The 18,422-nt window shown below is 39.9% G+C and overlaps 1 protein-coding gene across 3 annotated transcripts in view; it reads left to right on the top strand.

The window, feature by feature from the left end:
* The window catches only part of CCNYL1 (cyclin Y like 1), a 38,187-nt gene extending 20,755 nt beyond the window's left edge, over positions 1-17,432 (top strand). For 2 of the 3 annotated variants that reach the window (XM_026002263.2, XM_072741043.1), the window contains 6 exons: positions 2,041-2,076; positions 4,671-4,722; positions 5,792-5,911; positions 9,492-9,658; positions 12,956-13,118; positions 14,337-17,432. In XM_026002263.2, the coding sequence (XP_025858048.1) occupies positions 2,041-2,076; positions 4,671-4,722; positions 5,792-5,911; positions 9,492-9,658; positions 12,956-13,118; positions 14,337-14,453 (655 nt within the window). In that variant the 3' untranslated portion in view covers positions 14,454-17,432. The remainder of the gene's footprint in view (positions 1-2,040; positions 2,077-4,670; positions 4,723-5,791; positions 5,912-9,491; positions 9,659-12,955; positions 13,119-14,336) is intronic. The other variant, XM_026002265.2, reaches the window with a different exon arrangement.
* The last annotated feature ends 990 nt before the right edge of the window (positions 17,433-18,422 follow it).

Here is an 18,422-nt window from a genome sequence, read left to right as displayed (position 1 = left end):
TCCTCATCTTTAATTTTTTTTTCAGTCTTGAAAACAATTAGCTTATAAACTTAATTTTGCTTCTAATGCACCAGCTTTGTCAGCTAATTAAATTATCAGTAGCTTTTACTTTAATTAAAAACCACAAGTTCACAATCATATTAATGTAACTTTCTCCTTTGTAACAGTAGTTGAGATCAAATTGTGTTTCAGCAAAAACCGAGCCCCAAAAGTCTAAAATCCTAAGTTTTGGCACCTGGCAAGTAATCACTGAATGCTTTTACTCAGCCAAGACACTAAATCCATGTGTTTAAAAAAACAAAAACAAAAACAAAAAAAACTCTACTTTGGCTAGAGTCCCCAGCTTTTGAATTCAAAAGATTCTGATGTTTTACTATAATTCAAAAGTGGTTTTAAAGATTAACCTTGCTCAAACAAGTAGGTTTCATGCTTGTTTTTCCCAGCTTTGTCTAATTTGTGAAAGTACAATAAACTTAATTTACTCTCATTAAGTTTTAAAAATAATTTAGTATATTTATTGATAAAATAAAGGTTTACTGAGAAAGTAGGGCAAATTGGCTTTTAGGAATGATTCTGAAAAATGTTTACATTGGGGGTAGCACATTGTTCTCAGTGTGGGGGAGCTTATTAGAATCATTTATGCAACATTTTCCAAAAATCTCTATTTCAAAATACATGTATTTCCTCCTCTCCTACCACACTCTCACAAGCCTAGGAGGAGGAAGGATATGAGACATAATTATATGTACGAAAGTATCCGGGATGACTCATTCATTCCCAGATTTCGTTGCACATTGCAGTCACCTGGAGAACTTTAAAAGCCTTTCTGATGCCCACGTTATATCCAGTGTTGGTTAAGTCAGAACATCTGGAGGTGGAAGCCAAGCAGTTTTTGAAGCTCCTCAGGTGATCTAGCATGCAGCCAAGCTTGGAGAACCACTGCCTGGTTAGAGTGTAGGAGAAAGAGAACTGCTTCTGACCATTGGTGGGACCTTGGGCAAGTTATTTTTAAGCCTTGGTTCCTTATGTGTAAAATGGGTTGTTTAATTAAATGCTATCTAAGATTTAGTGGTCCTTTTCATCATAGAACTTGGATTCTGTGATTTTAAAATCAAATTAAAGATTGAAACTGTTTGAAGCACTATAGAAGTATCCATCTTCGATGCTAATAGCATTAGAGGCCTTTTTCGCAAGTGCTCATATTCTATAGACCTAGTTATAAAATTCAGATTTGCCTTCCCTCAATTGTTTTGAGGTTCATTGTAGATACTGAGGGCAAAGGGAAGCATTTAACTTAACTAGGAGAACTCCTTTGTTGCCTAGTACAAAACATCTGTGAATAACTTAAGAATATAGTAACTTAGAGTGTATCTGTTCATTAATATTTTATTTAAACTATTTTGGAAATACCTGTCATTAAATATTATTCTGTGTAGTATTATGCTGCCTTGTTAGCACTGCTTATTTCGGGATAGCTATATCTACTATTGTTTTTGTGGGTTCTTATATTTGCTATTAAATTTTCTAATTATGATTTTAAGTTATTTTATTTGATATGAAACACTTTAATTATTTTCTTTTATGGAAATAATGGAAAGTGGGCGGGTTGATGGATAGTAAATTAAATCAGTTGAAATGCAGGGCCTAACCTTTTTTTTTTTTCTTTTTTTTAATACAGAAATTACTGTATGGCTTAAATTTAAGCGTGTGTACAAACAATAAAGCTTATCTAGAAGGATGAAACATTTTGTGGGTAGAAGGACAAATGACAGGGAAAATGTATAATAATTTATATATAACTGTGGACCAAAACAGATCTTCTAACAGCGTATAATCTAGCAGTTTGGTAATCCTTTTTTTTTTTTTGCCAAAAGCCAAAGAACTGAAACGAGGGAAAGTGCACATACGAACTGTTCTGAATAAGAGGATTTCAGGGCGCCTGGGCCCCTGGAAGGATCCTGACTTTCCCCCAACCCCTTTAAAAAAGTCTTCATGGGTAACATAACATCAATTGTTACAATTTTCTTTTTCCTTTCACAGTGTGACCTTAGCAATATATTACCACATAAAGAACAGGTGAGCTCTTTTAAAATCTTTTTATTCCAGCTAGTTAATTTGTGAGATATCAAGTTAAGTGTTAGGTAACAATATAGGTATTATTAAACTTATATAGTGCTTTTATTACATTACTGAAGACCCAAAGAGTATTTGTTGATGGTGGGTTATACTGATATTTACCATATTAGAAATTAAATTTCAGTTTTAAAAATTAAATCTACTGTATGTTAGAACAGGGTTTTTATGTGGCACTATTGAAATTTTGAGCTAGATAGTTCTTTGTTGTGGGGGGTCATCTTGTGCATTCTAGGATAGTTAGCAGTACCCATGGCTTCTACTCACTAAATGTCAGTAGCACGTCTCCTTCCCTCCACACTGTGTCTCTAGATAACCCTGGGGAACAGAATCTCCACTGATTGGAAACCCCAGTGGTAACATAAATTTTTTTTTTAAATTAAAAAGTAACTGTTCCAAAATAAAAGGTTGAGTGAAAAGTATATCATTGATTTACAGTTTTACAAATCTCTTTACTACCTGGCTTCATAGAAGACAGGTCATTTTCATATCCTGTCCTCAGTGATCGGTTTTGAAGAAACAATATGGAGTAGACTCAGCCTCACCCAGATATGTAGTTGGAAAAAGGTGTACTTTTAAAGGCTTCAGATAATTGTGGATATTCTATGATACTTTACTAAAAGTCCACAAGTGCTAATTTCTTAAATCATAATGGAATTTTAAAGCGTAACAGTGAACTTGTACTCTAATGGAACCCATTGATCTATCTTGCACACTGATTGGATCTTTTACCTGTATGTGGTTTTATTTTTTTTATTTTTTTAAAGATTTTATTTATTCATGAGAGAAACGGAGAGAGAGAGAGAGGGAGACAGAGACACAGGCAGAGGGAGAAGCAGGCTCCTTGCAGGAAGACATGGGACTCGATCCTGGGTCTCCTGGATGATGCCCTGGGCTGAAGGTGGCGCTAAACCGCTGAGCCACCCGGGCTGCCCTGTTATGTGGTTTTATAATATGAATCGGTCAGTTGGAAAGTGCTAGTTCAGGTTTCTTCATACAGTGTCAAAAAAATCACTTTTGTTAGTATCACCACCCATCTTATCAGAAGAGTCTTTAAGTATTGAGAAACTGTCAAGCTCACAATAGATGAAGGTCACAGTAAAAGGTACAAATTTTCCAAAATCCTGATTTTTCTTTTAGCTTGATAGCCTGGATTTTATCATTGGCAACAAATATTTAAGTTATTTTTCTTGAAGTTTCAGGCTCACTTTGTTCATTTTTTAAAAAAGATTTTTTAGGTTTAATTTTAAGTAAACTCTATACTCAACATAGGGCTTGAACTCATGACCCCAAGATCAAGAGTCACATGCTCTACCCACTGAGTCAGCCAGGCACCCCTCACTTTGTTCATTTTTAAGAGAATGACCGTCAGTTGTACTTTAAAAATAAAGATTGGTGCTCTGTGAAAAAAAGTGGCTTGTTCAGCTCACAGCTAAGTCACACATGCTTCTCCTTTAACTGTCTTTCAGCATGCAGAAGTGTTTGGTATATACTTTCTACTTATGCAGAGTACTAGAAGGATAGAGGTTTAATAGCACTGTTAAATCTTACTGCTTTATCAAGGATGTTCTTAAATAAAGCAGAATATTTTTTCAACTGCAAGTGGCAGTGAAGACTAGAATGACTAGGTACAGCTGGCACCACTGCCTTGATTCATGCTAAGAAACAAGTAGTTTTACTCCCTTTTATTTTTTATATAGTCACTGCAAATGTCAGAAGTATATAAGCAAGTAACGTCGTTAGTATTCCTATAAAAACATTTTTTACTTCATGGGCCCCTGAAAAGGGGAGCCCTAGAGGCCTGCAGACCACACCTGGAGAACCAGTGTCTAAATGGGCAGAACAGGGAAGCCTGGGTGGCTCAGTGGTTGAGCATCTGCCTTCAGCTCCGGGTGTGATCCTGGAGTCCCCGGGATCAAGTCCCACATTGGGCTCCCTGCAGGGAGCCGCTTCTCCCTCTGCCTCTGCCTCTATCTCTCTCTGTGTCTCTCATGAATAAGTAAATAATATCTTAAAAAAATAAAAATGAGCAGAACATGTTAGTGTGATCTTTTTAGTGGAAAGACTGATCTTTTTTAAAATTAAAAAAATTACATTTTTAACTCAGCCTATTTAAGAGAAACAAGAAATACGTGATAACATGTAGAGAACTACAGAGAAAAAAACGGAGAAAACATGAATTTCATAATCACATTTATTAAATTCTAAAGACTTTATTGCCCACCACTACTGCTTTATAAAATAAATATTCGTGTATATTCCATTGTGGGGTTAGAATAGTGAAAATATATTTGGTTTACTAGCATTGCCTGCTAGGGAAAGTCAGTATTCTTAAAGTCCGCTCTGGCTTGGCTGGTCACTGTAGAAGAGATTTCACAGTGGTGAGGAATCCCTCCCTCTTAATGCAAAAGAATTTGTAAAATGATTTGCTTTGTTGAAGGTTAAGCTTCTTCCACTCCCCTCTCTACTCCCAGCAGATATTTACTAAGATGTTAATTCCTGAAATAATTTTTTAAACGCATGTTTTTATTTTATAGAGATGCAAATAGATCTTTGGATATTTTTGATGAGAGATCACATCCACTCACAGTAAGTGTCAGTTTTACCACTCACAGTGTCAGTTTTATTAAGTTGTATTTTTCTCTCTCATGCAGTTGTCTTTATTTCATGCTGATTTGATTTGAAATTAATTACTAGGAGAAAATTACTCCAGCTTGAAGTAAAAAATCATCTTAAGTCTTCTTCCCTACCCCATGTTGTATCTAATCATTTTACAAGGGAATGTTGCATAGGGGATATGATAGAGTAAGAACTGAGTTGCAGCTTTGTAGAATTAGTGAGTTAAAGTGAGTAAATGTCCCCAGATAACAGAAAGTATATCTTTTCAAAAGATAATTTTCATAAACCACAAACAATATAAGTATTTGCAAATAAACCTAACATATGTTATGATCTCTGTGAAGAAAATTAGAAAACAACTTAAATTTTAAATCCTTTAAAATAGCAATTTTAAAATTTGCTTCCTTAGGTGCTCTACAGACACATGTGACTGGTGACTATTGCATAGGTCAGCACAGTCTTAATGGTTACAGGAAACTGAAAAAAGATTTTTTTAAGAATTGAGATTTTTAAAATATTTATTTCACATGTACACACACACAAGTGTGGGAGGGACAGAGGGAAATGAAGAGAATCTCAAGCAGACTCCCCGCTGAGCTTGGAGTCTGATGTGAGGTCTCCATCTCACAACCCCGAGATCCTGACCTGAGCCAAAACCAAGAGCCAAAACCAACTGAGGCACCTCAAAAATGTTTTTTCAAAGTTGATTGCAGAGAAGTGTAACGTGGTGATCAACCAGACTCTTGAGCCTAAAAATAACTTACGTTTGGATAGAATTCTGGGAGGGGGAAGTTAGAAAGGAATATATATATATACGTTTTCTGAGGTCATGCTTATATTTTTCTTTAACAGATGGTAGTGTTGAATTGCTATGGTATATTATGATCCCATTGTTTATATTTAAAAGACTAAAAGACATGTCATCCAATCAAAATTATCTTACGGGGCATGTGGGCCCGAGTATAAAGACTACTGTGTTACGGGCACTTAAGTATTTTTCTTCAGTGGATACTTACACTGCGTTTTTTTCTTCTTTCAGCGAGAAAAGGTTCCAGAGGAATACTTTAAGCATGATCCTGAACACAAATTTATTTACAGATTTGTTCGTACTCTTTTCAGTGCTGCACAGCTAACAGCTGAATGTGCAATAGTAACTTTGGTAAGCTACTTCTTTCTTCTGTTTCTGTCTTATGCCTAGGGTATGGTCCAGCTTTTCACATAGAAGTATGTGCCTGAAATGATCATCAGAAGTTTATTAAGAGAAACCTATCAAAAGTAAAAATACACACATCCGAGTTTAATAATGTACTCCTTATTCTTCAAAACATTGCTATTGCTTTTTCATCACAAAAGAATTGCTATTAAAGGCAGCAGAAGAGATTTCTGGTTTCTCCATCCATACCTCAGCACACAAATGTACACACAGTGCACACAGGTATATCCATAGGAGGTGTGCTGGGGGGCTAGGGATAGGGTAGGTAGGCAGTTACAAAACCATCTGGTCCAGAGGTGGAGACTCCTTTGATATAGCCCTAAGCTGAATCCCAGATTATCCCTGTATTCTCCAGACAATTCTAACATGTGTCCTGATTGAGAACTATTGCCTTAAATTCTCTGTGCCTTGCTTGATGCATGTTAATCCACCCCTGCTGTCCTCTTGTGGCTGCCTGTGAATCTGCCCAGGGATATAGTGCCAGAAGTACTTGGAAAGGCTTTGCTAGTTAGCCTGCTAAGCTATAGCCATATAGGGACCTTCACGTTATCCATACAGAATTCCTGTGGTAAGATTTTATCATTTGAAAAATAAATCCTATTTAAGTGGAAGGCAGCTGGGATTATTTTTACTCCTGCCTATAGCACACTCAGAGAGGAAGTTAACTGCATGGTCTAGAGGGAAAGAATACTTAGGTCAGCGCCTGTACTCCTTTAGTATCCAGCTAGAATTTAGGATTGGAGATTTGTGCTTTTGAGTAGAGACCCATCAGTGGGTGCTCGGGCCGTGTCTTTGAACTACAGACCATTTGGAGTGCTTAGCCCATGCTGGAGGGAGGCAAGAGTCATACTCCCCTATGGACCGAAAGGTGATGCCAGAAGGGAGAACAGCTGGGTTGGAAGAGGGGGAATTCTTTGTAGACAGGTTAAGCATGACATACTCATGAGACAGAGTGATACTGTCTAGTCATCACTTGAATATGTGGAACTGAGCATGAATCCAAGCTAGAGGTAGGGAATTAACTAGTAGCTGTTCAAATGCAGAGAAAAGGATAGAATAAAAAGTGGATAGAAGCTAGATCTGTAAGGACAAACAGCACTTAGAGGACAAGTTGTCAGAGGAGAGGCTAGAGTGGTAGGAACCAGGAGGGAATAGTAAAAGAGATGCCAAGACGGAGAGGTTCAAGGAGAGAGTGGTGAAAAGGCCAAAAGCAGTTGCCCATTCCATACCCACTGAGTACCTAGTCTGTGTCACTATTTTGAGTCCTGGGGACAGAGAAGAAAACAAGTGGAATAAAGTTCTTGCCTTTATATAGCTTATATCCTAGCGAGGAAGAGATTTGTTGTTTGTTTTTTCAAATGAGCGTTACCTGAATATTTCAGGTAGTGGTTAAATCCTGAGAAGAGAAGGCAGCATGAAGGGGCAAAGTGGTTTAAGGGGCGCACCAGTTGGAGATAGCATGATCAGGACAGGAGGGTAACACCCAAACCATGACCCACATGATGAAGATATGAGCTCTGGCCTTATAGGCAGAGGGGACAAGGGCAAGATGGAGATGGGAACATGTCTTGTGTTTTCATGGAACAGCAAAGTGGCCAGTGGTCAGATGAAGAACGGGAGGAACAACATGGGAGATGAGGTTCCAGAAGGGCAGTGCCATATCTTCCTGGGCCAGTAGCTCACAGGCCTTGGAAGATGGGAAACTTGTTTGATGAGAAACCTCTGGCAGACCTTGAGCAGGGGTATGAAGTGCTCTTAAGAGGCTGTCCTGGCTGCTCTGGGGACAATAGACTGTAGTGGGAGTCAGAGCAGAGGACGAGAGGTAAGGAGGCAGTGACCGTGATACAGCTGCGAAGTGACAAATAGAAATTAGTCAAATCACTGATGAAGGTAGAGGTAACAAAAATTGCCGATGGATTGGAACAGGATTAAGTCAGATGGAGGCCAAGGCCTTAAGTCAGGGGCTAGGCCAGTAGCAGTGCCCTTTAGGTTACTAGGGAAGACTTGAGTGCAGAGTTGGGGTGAAGGCCCCTGGGGAGTCTAGCGGCAGGCGGCGGGCTACCGGGAGATGAGAAGCCAGCATGGGGCACTTTCTGTGAGCAAAACAAGAGGAGGGGGGCCCGTGGGCAATATAAATACATTCATATTGGGGAAGATCTCTGGCAGAGAAGGAAAAAAAACTCTTAAAAAGACATTGTGTGAACAGTTCTGCACAAGTGAAAGAAGAGTTACTTCAGTGAGAAGGAAATATCATTCCTACTGACACAGGAGAGCCAGGGGGTAAATGAGGTTGGGCGGATTCCAAGTTTGCCAGTAACGATGATAGGAAGTTGAGAGATTGCCAGTGTTATAGAAGTGCTTTCCCAGAAAGTACGGAGTTGAGCCCTGTAGGGAGGTTCATGAGTTTGAGGGGAATGGGAGCAGAATTTCACTAAGAACATACAGTGTTCTAAGAACCATTTGTTTTGAAAACAGTCGAGTTTGGAGAATATGGGCAAATCTGACTGGCAGTCTGACAGCCTTCAGATGATAAACACTCTAAAATGGGACTTTTCTTCTTGTCAAATGGCATATATACTCTTCTGCAGAGCACCCTTTGAAGTAACAACAAATCAGGGCTTACCTCTGTAATCTTTCCTCAGCTGTTAACTCCGCCCAGGTCTCTATAGAGCAGACTTTTGAAACAGGGGAAAGAAATCCGGGGGAGTCCTCTCACGGCAGGTTTAGAGGAGTCCCAGGGTTGCAGAACCTGGCAGGTCTCTAGCACTTTAAAAGCGGCAGAATTGACTAAGCTGCAGGTTACGTAAGACAGAAACAAATTATTGTGAAATGATAATGGAGATGTGAAGATGAGGGAATAAGAGGAGGACTAGCCTTTGCACGGATGTTTCTTTAAAAGACACCAGATATTAGAGGAATACTTGACAGTCGGCAAGACCGGCCTCAAGCACACCTGTTTGAACTTCCTGTCCTGCTGCACCACACGGCAGCCACTGGGAGGCTCTCTTGACCACCAGTTTTTATCTTCGGGCTTGTGCCGCAGAAGGACTCCTTGCTGTGGAAGGGGGAAGGCAAACATGCTCCTAGGACCCGGGGTTTTACGTATTCGGGTCATCTGGAAGATGACCAATGACCATGTGACAACCAGCCAGGTAGGGTACCGTGCTCGGGGCAGGCACTCGGGTTCATTGAACAGCTTGAATCTGTAATCAGTTGTACTGAATCAATTCGCTTTATGAATGGGAAGGTTAACAACCCAGTGCCTGTGCTCAGGATGCCCTTCACCGAGATATCCATTCATTGCTGTGACCAAGGCTAGGAATTCACATGGGCAGAGTAGGCAACAGAAGTATCCGACCCACGGCTGTGACCTGGCCGCTGGCTTTGGCTGGCGGAGCCAGGTCTTTGTAGACCTTTGTAAGAATAAAAGGCATGTCAAAAACAGATGCAATCTGTCATTCCTAACAGTTCTTATCACAGCACTTAAACTGAACTAAAATCAAAGACCAGTGCTCTACTTTTGCAGGTTTACTTAGAAAGGCTTTTAACTTATGCTGAGATCGACATTTGTCCCACTAACTGGAAAAGAATTGTCTTGGGAGCCATTCTTCTTGCCTCCAAGGTTTGGGACGATCAGGCTGTATGGAATGTGGACTACTGCCAAATCCTGAAGGACATTACAGTTGAGGACATGTGAGTCTGTAAGGTTTGGGTGAACTTCTAACCATTTCCCAGCGCCGCTTCTGCTCCGGTAAAGTTTACATTTTAAGAAGCAGTTTTAAAGGTTACATTGGGCAGAGAACTGAAATAGGCAAAAATTACAGCCTTCCTATCTGGCTGTGGTATGACAATTCCTGTTCACCATCGTTAATTGGTAGGTCTTGATGTGTTACTGTTTTAATAATGTGTGTGGTAAATTGAAGTATATTTTTCTGGTGGTTTTGGCATTTTACAGGCTTACTATCAACACAGTATTATAAGTATCTTCATGGCTTTCTTAAGGCTGTGTGCCAGTTCCAGTCCATTTTTAAGAGGCCCGTGCTGACCTTTAAAATAAATGGCCACTATTAAGGTCTTAGGGTCTCCAGACTAGTGAGAGGTTATACCTTCAGCTCGAGTCAGCTTCTGCTGGTCTTTCTCTCCTCTTTATCTGAAGTTCTGTTGTTCCAGAAACCATGGTACAAAAGTAGCCACGTGTATGAAGGTTTCAGATCCCAGTGCTCCTGCCTCCTCCCCTGCTAGGAGTATTGCACCTGCTTAAAAATAGGTCTGAGGAGTTAGGAAGCTCCTGTTTCTCAGGCTGTCCCAAAAAGCATCACTAGGATGTCACCACGTGCCTGTGGTGGTTGAGGGTCTCCTGGGGCACTGCGGAACCACAGCAGTGCTTTGCGGGGCCTTCTGTTAGCCATTGAGGGTGTTCCTCACAGGTGGCATGCTGACACGGGAGTGAAACACCAGACTTAGTGAGGGCTTTCGATTTGGCCACCCTGACTTCCATGAGGGCCCTGAGGGTGATAAGCAGGATGAGCCAGTGAAGTATTTCCAGTAGACGCTCTCAGGGTGCCCGCCTGAGAGTGAAAACGTATGTATGTCTTTGTGGGTGGCATCTGGGGAAAATGCGGAAGAACACGTCTTGATTCTACAGAACAGCATGGGAAGATTAAGATCATGGCAGGCAGTGGCAGGTTTGTTTTTGTTACCTTTGCCCATTACTCTAGATAAGATTGTCATTCAGAATTACCAAAGTGCATATTTACAACTGAAGTGAGGATACTTAGGTGACTAGGAGAAGGGGATTATTGGTGGCTGTCAGGGTGGCTCTTGATAGTAGTGTAAACTGAGTGGGCCCAGAGATGCTGCTTGCAGCCATGGTAGCAAATGATGTAATGGCAAATAATTGGAAACGAATCAAAGTACCTCTGGAAGTTGCAGGAGCTAAAGTGACTTTGATCACCACAGTCATCAGTCTGCAAACTCTGGTTCCTTGAAGGAAGAAAAATGTGCAATCGTGAACACTAGCCCTACCATGGTGACAGCTGAAATTTTCTCAAAACCTTCAACGCAGCTGGCTGAGACAGATTCTAGTGAAAACCTCAGCACATGCTGCGAAGTGTCTGAGCTCCTAAGAGTGACTTTCCAGGAGCAGGGGTGGCAGTGCCTAGCTACAGGAAGACCGCTTCCCTAATAATACATTTTGTGTACAAACAGAGCAGCACCAGGAGCTAGGTTTATAATAGGCTGCTTTTGTTTATCATCTTTGGAAATTGGAAAGCATTTGTATTAAACAAATGTGTTTAATACACATTTGTTTTATCTCCCTGCTGTTGACTTCCATTTGAAATAGTCTCATTTTGAGTCTAAATTGAAAAATTGGTGTCTTTCAGCTTTTTCTTCAAACTTTCCAACATCCATGCTTTAGAATATGTTCCCCTTCAAAAGAATAAGTTAAACTGAGCAGCTGCTATTCAGAAGATTTGCTGTGCCTGTAAATGGTGTGCTATTCAGACATTTGGCTATTTAAAAAACAAAAAACCCAGAAGATGCATATTCTATAGGCATAAGGCTTTTCTCCAGTGATTAAACCTTTATTAATAGACATGTTAATCCTATGAAGTACTATATTTCCACACAATTAAAATGTATTAGTGGAGAAAATATAAAAGGGATCGTGAAGTGCATTTATTCCTCTAGTAAATTAAGTCCTGATTAGCTGATTATCAAAACATTATCTGATTTACATTTCTATAGACTCACAGCCATATGAACAGGAAATTAAATTTGGAAGTAGGTTCAATTGGGTTTAAAATTCAACAAATGCAAACCTCCTCTCTGCTCATATTCTGAATGTTCCCTGTACCATATAGGAGAGGAGAACATCAACATTTGTTGATCTGTCCAACGGATAAAATATTAAAACTTTAAAACCAAGAAACCAAATGTTATAAAGTAAGCTCCTTTGTGTTTGTTCAGGTATTTTTATGTAATTTTTTAAAAGGATTACTGTGAAAGTGGCAAATTTTATATTTATTTACTTAAACATTTAACAAGTGAGCTTCTGTGGTCACGTGGAGCAAAGGACTACTCCCAACATTTTTCTTTCCTATTTTCTTGAACTCGCCCCCTGCGGGTGTGTTCATTCTCTTCTGGCAAGGGGTGGTGACACATCTCGGGCTTGCATTCCCAACCCGAGAGAAAGGCTGTTTGAGTCCAGTGCTCTACCAGAGGTCAGATCATAGTGAGTTTAGTCTAGCCAAGGCATCTCTTTGATCATTCTGCCCTCCAGAGTTTAAAAAGTGCATCCTGGCCTGTCTTAGTGACAATTTCTTGCCGTAGTAAGATTAAGGTGAGGGGAAACTTGCATTTATGTGTGCCCTTTGACACAGCCCCATGTACTGGGGCGGGGGAGGGGATTCCCCTTTCCATCGAATCTAGCTTTATTTATTTATTTATTTGAGATGAATCCTTGTTGCTTCAAGAGTTTTCGCCCTCAGAGATAATAGCAGTGGCTCTCGATGGATCCATTTGTTGCCGTGGTGATGTGCCCACTCCTTTTGTTGGCGCGTCTCCACTTCAATAAGCCCCTTCCTGTTATCGGCCCGGTGAAAATGTCTGCGAGTTCTTCAGAGCTAATAAACAGCATACATCATTCCTTTCATCTGATCACTATAGTGGGGCCTTGTGAGTGAGCCTGGAGCCTGAATCGTACAGCTGCACTAATGGAACTCTGAAGAATGAGCCCCTGAGTCAGCAGCAGGAGTGCATAAGAGGGCCATAACCTCTTCCCCCTTGTCCCAAACTCAAAGTGCTGGGATGCAGAAAGGACCACAAATAGCTGTACCTTGTTTGAGCGTGAGTTTACTGAGCTACTGGGTAGCCTCTATTTGTCTCAAAACAGAATTTAGAGCCTCCTAGTAGCTCAGAAGGAGACTTTTGAAGATTGCCCGATTGACTAAAATTGTCTTGTGTTGGTTTTGTTGTCTCCTCCCTTAGGAATGAGATGGAAAGGCATTTTTTGGAGCTACTTCAGTTTAATATTAATGTTCCCTCCAGTGTTTATGCCAAATACTACTTTGACCTTCGCTCCTTAGCAGATGACAACAACGTGAATTTTCTGTTTGCTCCTCTTAGCAAAGAAAGAGCACAAAACCTAGAGGTAAGGCTGTGAAATCATTAGGCGGGGTTTTCTGTTAGCCACCAAAACCAGCATCTGTGGCTAAATCTCATTAAGCAGTGATTAGCAACATGGAAAGCTTCTAAATTAACACATCGAAGAAAAAAAAAAAACATCGAAGAGCTTAACCCTTTGGTGGCAGATTCCCTTTATCTTTTATGATTTATATGAGGATCTTACATTATGAAAAAAATACAGATATTTCTTCTGTAACCATAGTTCAGAATATCTTAAATTTAACCTTTTTTTTTTTTTTTTTTTTCAAATTTAACCTGTTCCTAATGGTAATGGTTTTCCCATTGAGCCTCTACCCTTCCATATAATCATACGTGGATAGTTTGATTATATCCCTAATCATATCTATGTACATAATCTATCCACCATTCTTAACTGTTTTTTACTTAGTTTGCAAATTCATGCCAGTGTTTTCTACAGATAACACAGGTCAGTCCCATGAGTTTAGTAGAGAAAGCATGGCTCACCTGAGAGGCTCACCTGAGAGACTGTACAATGTGTGTTTCCAGTACTGCTGTAGAGAGTTCATGGATTTTTAATGGAATGGTAACAAATAAGAGACAAAGTCATTATGGTTTATGACTTTGAGTATACAGCAAAGTGATTCACAACTGAAACTTCAAGACACATTTAAAATGGACACTTTTGTGGCACCTTGGTATAGCTTAGAATAAGTTATTTTCTGCGATGGTTAATGTGCAGGTGAAATAGCACTTTTTGGTGCTTCGGTCATTAGACCTCCAGCCTTCCAACAAAGCCCAGACATGCCTGCCCTGTTAGAATTCGCTTAGAGGATAAAAGAACCAATGAAGCCTAGAAGTTGGATGGCTGAGTAAATGCTGATTTTCCCCCAGGTGTATGTTCATTACGTTGAAGGAACAGGTGTACCGGGAACAGGTGATACTGCTGTTAGGAGCCCGTCAGAATACCTTTGACATTTTTGGAATCCAGTTTGTAAATAAGCAAATTCTTCTTTGCCCATCAATCTAATCCTAGCCTTTTAAGGATATTACACCTTAGTGAATTGGCAGGAAGTAGCATTCTCAGAACCTGGGTGTGTAGACCCCCGCTATCCAGGGTAGCAGTAACTATATGGCTTATCAGTGATGCTTTTTTTTTTTTTTTTTAAAGGCTGGAACCCTCTTTTTTAATTGTTCTTGTGTTCTATTTGATTGACTTTCCCAGGCCATTTCCAGATTGTGTGAAGACAAATACAAAGACTGGTCTCGAGCTGCTATGAGAAGGTCTTTCAGCGCTGATAATTTCATTGGTATTCAGCGCTCTAATGCCATCCTTTCTTAAGGGAGGTGTGGGAGGGGTTGGAACACCGTGAACCCCTCATTCTACAAGGACTGGAGAAATAACCACCTCTCCTCCTCACAAACCAGCCAAGTTAATATTTTCATCTAAAAGAAAGACCTCGAATTCAAGAGACTCGTGGACCACAAGGATTATGCTCATAGGAAAGAACGGGACTTTGTCAATGCAACACTCTTTTGTCCTTTTTAATGTAAACAGAGTTACAAAAACCACTCCAAAGCAAAAGCTCCAACCCACACACAGATACTTGCTTACTATATTGGCTGATAGCTATGAGCTGAGAGGTTTTTTCTTTTTTAATTCAAATTTTTAGACACTAACTATATGACTTGTTTTTCCTATTTTTTTTCTTGCCCTCTCCCCCAATATTGCTGCATATTTCTTTAGAATCAATGCAGTATTACCATGAAAACATGGGACTCCTAACAACTCATAAAGCCACTTAGGAACAGACTGTAGCATTGTTAGGTATTGAAGGGTTCTTTCTCCCTATTTTATCATTGAAGCTGCTAGTCATTATTGGCAATCAGTTTAAACCAAAAAGCTGCTGAGTAACACTTGTCATTCAGATTCTTTGCAAGCACTACTTATTAGCATATTAGTATGTTGAGAATCATAAACGGAGAAAGTATGTTATCGATTGATTATCTACTTCTGTTGGGTCCATGCTGCATTTCTTGTGAACTATAATGGTGCTTCTCATTTTCTGATGATTTTCCATTCTTAAATACGTGTATTAAAAGATATTTTCATAATTCCAGCCAACATGGTGGTCCGGTGGTAACAAGCAGAGATAGTGAAAAGGAGGTGAAAATCTTAGTGCAACTTTAAGCTTTAATATAGTGTGCTTGGGCCCTCCAGGGCACTGCTGAAATATAAATGCTACCGACTTACAAAACCCCATTTGAAAGTGTAGTTATGTCTTGTAAACTTACCTAGTTTTGTAAATTTTAGATACTAGACTTTTCGATGGTCGCCCCTCTTGAAGATGGCAAATGCTGGCTGGAACAAAAAAATAGTTAAAACGAAAAGTCTAGTATCTAAAATTTACAAAACTAGGTAAGTTTACAAGACATAACTACACTTTCAAATGGGGTTTTGTAAGTCGGTAGCATTTATACTTCCACAAGTATCAAAGCTTAAAATTGTACTAAGACTTGAGAGATGCCTCGTACCCTCCCCTTTTTAAAATAGTTCTTTGTAGGGGCTTTGCTGTTCACCTCTTTTGACCACCTGAGTTTCTTTTTTCTACATTTGGTAAAACTTATGAAGAGCCATGGTAATTCACATGGAATAACTGAAAGGAACTGGACTCTTAATAGTAGTGATCTGAAAGTAGGTGATCTGAAACAGCTCTTCGAGCCTATGGGTTAACCTGGCTGGAGGGGTTCTCATTTCCAGTCCTGCTGTTTAAGAGGAACCCTCACCTCAGGCTTTAAAGGGCAGGGAGTTAAGTAATCGGTCTTTTAGGAGGTTGGTAATGATGTCACTTAAACTTGAAATGTTAAAAAAAAAAAAAAAAGATTAGTGTTCCTAACCATGTGAAATCTTTCTCCTGCCTTCTCAAATGTAATCCAGGAATTTTGCCTGTAAACCTCGCATGTCTGGGCCAGGGATACTTTCTCTCAGTATAGCAAGGCTTCATATTATATTGATTGCTGCGGGTTCCATCATTTTTAAAGGACAGACACATAAATGATAAGGGGTTAACCTGGCTAGAGGGGTCTCCTTTCCAGTCCTGCTGTTTTTAAGAGGAACCCTCACCAAAAAAAAACACAAAAAACAAAAACAACAACAACAAAAAGAAAAAAAAAAGAGGAACCCTCACCTCAGGCTTTAAAGGGCAGGGAGTTAAGTAATCAGTCTTCTAGGAGATTGGTAATGATGTCACTTAAACTTGAAATGTCAAAAAAAAATTTTTTTTTTTAATGTGCCTAACCATGTGAAATCTTTCTCCTGCCTTCTCAAATGTAATCTAGGAATTTTGCCTGTAAACCTAGCATGTCTGGGCCAGGGATACCTTTTCTCAGTATAGCAAGGCTTCATATTATATTGATTGCTGCAGGTTCCATCATTTTTAAAGGGCAGACACATAAATGATAAGGGGTTAACCTGGCTGGAGGGGTCTCCTTTCCAGTCCTGTTTAAGAGGAACCCTCACCTCAGGCTTTAAAGGGCAGGGAGTTAAGTAATCAGTCTTCTAGGAGATTGGTAATGATGTCACTTAAACTTGAAATGTTTAAAAAAAAAAAAAAATTAGTGTTCCTAACCATGTGAAACCTTTCTCCTGCCTTCTCAAATGTAATCTAGGAATTTTGCCTGTAAAACCTACCTAGCATGTCTGGGCCAGGGATACTTTTTCTCAGTATATAGCAAGGTTTCATATTATATTGAGTGCTGCAGGTTCCATCATTTTTAAAGGACAGACACATAAATGATAAGGGGTTAACCTGGCTGGAGGGGTCTCTTTCCAGTCCTGCTGTTTAAGAGGAACCCTCACCTCAGGCTTTAAAGGGCAGGGAGTTAAGTAATCAGTCTTCTAGGAGATTGGTAATGATGTCACTTAAACTTGAAATGTTAAAAAAAAAAAAAAAAAAAGATCAGTGTTCCTAACCATGTGAAATCTTTCTCCTGCCTTCTCAAATGTAATCTAGGAATTTTGCCTGTAAAACCTACCTAGCATGTCTGGGCCAGGGATACTTTCTCTCAGTATAGCAAGGCTTCATATTATATTGAGTGCTGCAGGTTCCATCATTTTTAAAGGACAGACACATAAATGATACGTAACAGTATATCAAATATTACAATCTACCACCTCAAAAAACATTGTTTATGGAGTTCGGAGCTTGGAGAGTTAAGTATTGATTGATTGCAGTTTTATTTTGAAAAGAATGCTACAACTTATGTGGTTTTTCTTCCTCATGTTTATATTAAAAGCTAATAAACTCTATTTTAATTAAAATCCGGCTAGTGTGTTTGTACCCCATCTCTTGGTTCATGTAGCATTCCATCTCTGCCTAACTTGGATTCTTTGAGTCGGCTCTGACCCGTGAGTAGGGTCTTGACAGCATTTTCAAACTGACCATTCGTGATTTGGTTTGACCCTTGTCTCTAGTTAGTATCATCATGTATTTCTTTGGCTTTTGCTCTTTTCAGCCGAAAGGCCTTTATTTAGTACACTTAAAATCACTGGCCACAGTACTCAGAGGCATCACACATTAGACGGCATCTTTGAACGGCTCCTTGTGCCAAGAGGAAAAAGCACACCAGAAGGAAAGGTAAAATACACCGGAGAGCAAGGAATTACAGGAAAGCTACAGAAACAGAACGTGAGGATTTTAAGCAGTTAAAACCTGGGAAAGAGGGCAGCCCCGGTGGCTCAGCGGTTTAGCGCCACCTTCAGCCCAGGGCCTGATCCTGGAGACGTGGGATCGAGTCCCATGTCAGGCTCTCTGCATGGAGCCTGCTTCTCCCTCTGCCTGTGTCTTGCGCCTCTCTCTGTGTCTCATGAATAAATAAAACCTTTAAAAAAAAAAAAAAAAACCTAGGAAAGAAAATGGAAGAACTAGAATAATCCTCGCTGTAAAGAGAAACAACCCACCTATTTTGACATTTTAGGATACTATTTTCAAAGTCACATTTCAGTGAGAAATATGCCAAATCTTCATCAGGTTTAAAACTAAGACTTTGGGCAGCCCGGGTGGCTCAGCAGTTGGGCGTCTGCCTTCAGCCCAGAGCCTGATCCTGGAGGCCTGGGATCGAGTCCCACGTCGGGCTCCCTGCAGGGAGCCTGCTTCTCCCTCTGCCTGTGTCTCAGTCTCTGTCTCTCTCCCATGAATAAATGAAATCTTAAAAAATTAAGACCTTAGCTGCTCCGCTTGAGCAATACTCTAAAGCCTGAGAGCTGCTGTATTTTCATCATCTACCTTAATCCACTACATAAGGTCAACTT

This window comes from Vulpes vulpes, chromosome 16 (genome assembly GCF_048418805.1).
Source record: "Vulpes vulpes isolate BD-2025 chromosome 16, VulVul3, whole genome shotgun sequence".
NCBI lineage: Eukaryota > Metazoa > Chordata > Mammalia > Carnivora > Canidae > Vulpes > Vulpes vulpes.
The sequence above is the reverse complement of the archived record's forward strand: the minus strand, read 5'-3'. Positions and strand labels throughout refer to the sequence as shown.